The sequence below is a fragment of the Arachis ipaensis genome, chromosome B01 (assembly GCF_000816755.2).
Source record: "Arachis ipaensis cultivar K30076 chromosome B01, Araip1.1, whole genome shotgun sequence".
Taxonomy (NCBI): Eukaryota; Viridiplantae; Streptophyta; class Magnoliopsida; order Fabales; family Fabaceae; genus Arachis; species Arachis ipaensis.
Window position 1 is genome coordinate 18078439 of NC_029785.2, and position 4253 is coordinate 18082691.

At 29.7% G+C, this 4253-nt stretch overlaps 1 protein-coding gene across 1 annotated transcript; it reads left to right on the forward strand.

The window, feature by feature from the left end:
- LOC107616983 (transcription factor HEC2-like) lies at nucleotides 3042-4020 on the forward strand. The gene has a single exon (XM_016318832.2). The coding sequence runs from the start codon at nucleotides 3284-3286 to the stop codon at nucleotides 3992-3994; it is 711 nt and encodes a 236-aa protein (XP_016174318.1). The 5' UTR covers nucleotides 3042-3283; the 3' UTR covers nucleotides 3995-4020.

Here is a 4253-nt window from a genome sequence, read left to right on the forward strand (position 1 = left end):
TTTTTAAACATAAAATTTTAATATTATATCATAAAACTACCTATTTCATAAATTTAAATTGATGAAAAATATAACATAAATAGTCATATTTATAATCAGATTTGAGCTATCGTTCTGTATTACAAACTAGGAATGTTGAGATCAGAGAGGGTATTACATGCATGCATGCATGAGCATGAGCCTCATGCTTTATTGCACTAACTGTAGTCAAGTAGCTGATAAGCTAGCACAGATAATAATTAGTTACACCGTTAGTTTGCCGCCAAATTTGGCAAGTACAGATAACTAACTGTAAATATAAGATTTTTTTTTTAATTCCAAATCTCGATTGTAAATCAATTGAATTCTCAACCATATATCAAATCCCTTCTAGTGTCCCTTCTCTATCACCGGGAAAGGCTAGCCGTCTCTTTATTCCAAGAGTAGAATAGTCAGTTTTTTTTTTTTTTTAATATTTTTTAATGACTGGTGGTGTTTTTAAAAAAACTATTTTTTACATGGTGCCGTTGTTGTTGGTGTATTGCAGAAATGGTGAATGGCAATAAATACAGATGCAATGAATTTTTAGTGCCGACAACAAAAATGATGGCTCACAATTTAAATAAGAGAAATGTTAAAATTATCATATAATTTATTATTTTTTGTTATTATTTAATTATTAATTTAATTTTTTTAGTTTAATTATTTTTATTTAATAATTTAATAATATATTTTATTTAATATTTTTAAATATTAATAATTAATTGATGACTAGAAACAATAAATTTTAATAATTCTTTAATATTCTTCATAAATAAAAAACAAATCTTTTTTTTAAATGTTTAATGAAATTATCATTGACGTGTTTGTGTTATAATCGGGATCAATAATAAAATACAAATTGATAAATATCATCTAAATAACATATATTTATAAATGTCAATGAGTAATAGCTCAAATGACATAGATTTTTCATACTCAATTAAGAGGTTGCGAGTTCGAGTCTCCTATTTTTTCAAATTTTTAAGCCAATGAGCAATAGCTCAAATGGCATAGAGGTTGCAGACAAATTTTTGCCAAGTAATAGCTCAAATGGCATATTGCGGGAATGCATGTTAATATTACATAACACACTATTTTTTTTTAGTGTTTTTATTATAGTTATCAAATTCGGTTTGGCACAATAGTCGAATAAAAAATCTCAGTCACCGAACTAGATTTAGATCATCATTTAAACCGATTAAATAATTAATTCGGTCAAATTGATTTAAACTAAATGAATCGATCTACTAAAACCCAATCGAACTTATTATTTGCTATATATGATTACCAATTAAACTAGTATCTTGGTGAACTAATTCAATTAGGATTCAGTTATGATAACTATGACTATGATTTTTTTTTTTTTACATGTCTCCCTGTGTTTTATTATTATTAGTGTTGTTGTTGTTGTAGGGTTGGGTCCACCCTGCTCTTATCTCATCTGATCTCTCTGCCCTATGGGGGCACTTGCGCCGGTGGCGGAGGAAATCTTGAAGGCAGTAATAGATTTTTCCACCCAATCTTGCTCTGACAAATATCACATGAAATGTGGGGTCTATTTGGGACTTTATCTAACTAAAGTAGTAAAATTCTCAAGTCAAATTAAGCACATGAAGAGCTTTACAGTCAAATATTTATTTCAAAAGCTATCGCAATATATAACCTTTGGAAAAACTTGGTTCATGCATCAACAACTGAACTAGCAGCATTCAACCAATCTCTCTACCCCTAAGTGGTCCCTACCTTATTTTCAGCCGTTGATCTTAATTGCTTGAAGCCTTTGACCTTTAACCAATGGTAGAGATTAATAGGAGAAGCAGAAACCCTTCCTTTAGTAGTATATTACCCAACCCCACACATCATGGGCGGTCTCGGTGATAATAATTAATATAAATATAAAAAATAGTAAAATAAAACAATCAATCATAAATAATTTTATAGTTCTCCTTATATTAGATATTTCCTTTACCTTTCCAAAGATAAAATATTGTAAGAAGTTTCCAGTTGACGATTAGTAAAATTCATGTATATTTGATTGATAATCATTCTTAAGTTTTAAATTAACTTTTCAGGGGGAATTAAACACACTAAATTTAATATTTTTTAATGTTTATTTTGTATTTACATATTGAACTATCTATAAATATTTATTCTTGCAAATTTCACAGATATCTTTACTTTTAGAAAAATAAGGAGGTTATTGCTATTTTGAAATAAATCACTCCTCTTTTTTTTCATTTGCACACTAATTAATAAACTCAAAATTAGGACTCGGTTATCAAATTGTTTCTCTTACTGCAATAATCTTATTTATTTAATAAATATTAACATATAGTTAATTAATAGAAAAGAATTGAGAATTAATTTTTGGTTAACATTTCTCTTCCTCATTAATTTTTCTCTCTATAATAACATTTATTATTTTTGCGCATGTATTATTTCTTCTCTTGTTGTGGTAAAGAAAAATTGAATTTCCTAACAAAATCAATAAATAATATAGTTTAAATGTATTTAACATTATATGAACGAAAAAAAATTCAATAAATATATTATAATAAAATGTGAGAATAATACATATATGTTAAAATAATATTTTAAAAAAACCAACAATTATCACTCTCAGTGTTGTTCAGAACTAAAATATACATATATAAAAATGTTTTAAAAAGCAATAAATAAATGTTGATGACACTTAAAATAATAAAATCAAAACAAAATTATTTATGAATGAATATATGTAATTATATTATCCAATTATCAAAACTAAATGAAAAATGTTAATTAATACACCTTGATATTAAAAAAATAATTATTTTAAAGGGTCAAATTTTTATATGATAAGCATAAACAGCAATGACAACATAAAATAAAAAATATAAAAATTTTAGTTTTATATAAAAAAGACAATATATTAAAAAATAAAAATTCATATAAAATTATTTAATAATTTTTAAATATAATTGCAGGTAATTTAAAAAAAAATTGAATAGATACGAGTGACAAGTTGCTATAAAGAGGTGTTCCCACTTACAATAACACCACTGGATATTATTGTTGTTTTTAGTCGGTTATTGCAGAGATAATAATCGACCAACCAACCTACACCTATCCTCTGCACTTTTCTCTGCACTCTCAGTCCCATTCTTTTGTATTCATTCATTCTTTTCATATCTTTTTCTTTTTTCTCCTTCTCTCTCTCTCTCATACAAATCCCCCTTCCATTCCAAATCTCTACTTGCTCCATCCCTCCCTCTCGTCTTCCATGGACGTTGACATGGTCTCAACTACAATGATGATGCAACTAGAACGGTTACCTGAATTCTCCGAATCTTTTTACACCTCAATTCCCAATCAAGGAAGCGACTTCTCCGGTGGCCAAACCCTATTCACCGCACCACCAGCACCGCCGTGTTTGATTGATCCACCGCCGTCCAACAACGTCAACTTCCCCATCCAACACCAACCGATTGCATTCAGGAACCCTTACCATTGTTCTTCCTCATCGTCGGCGGAGAAGAAGAGTTCAATGGCGGCAATGAGGGAAATGATATTCCGAATAGCGGTTATGCAGCCGGTCCACATAGACCCGGAATCCGTAAAGGCGCCGAAGCGGAGGAACGTGAAGATCTCGAAGGATCCGCAGAGCGTGGCGGCGAGGCACCGGAGAGAAAGGATAAGCGAGAAGATAAGGATCTTGCAGCGGTTGGTGCCAGGTGGCACCAAAATGGACACTGCTTCCATGTTGGATGAAGCTGTGCACTATGTCAAGTTCTTGAAGAAGCAGGTGCAGACGCTGGAACAAGCAGAAGCAAGTAGAATAACAAGAACCCTTGGTGTTGGGTTTTCTTCTTCTAATAACAATGGCAATCATGTGAATTACGATGCTTTTTCTTTCAAGGGTAGTAGTAGTAGTTGCCAACAACTTTGTCATAATATTGTGGGTTCTACTTCTTCTTCCAAGTTACTCAGCTGAGTTATTTTATTAATATTATTATTATTTAAAAAGATTAATGCTAAGGGAATATAATACAAAATAAAATTAAAATAGAATAGTCCAAATCCTACTCTATCCTCTCCATTGTCAATCCTATTTATTATGTGTATTCTATCAAATTTAAAAGTAGTATAACTCTACACATAGTCAATCAAAATAACGACACCAAAATAATAATTTTATAGAAAATGGCATATATAGATATATTCAGTTAATCTTTGTTTAAAAAAATAAATAA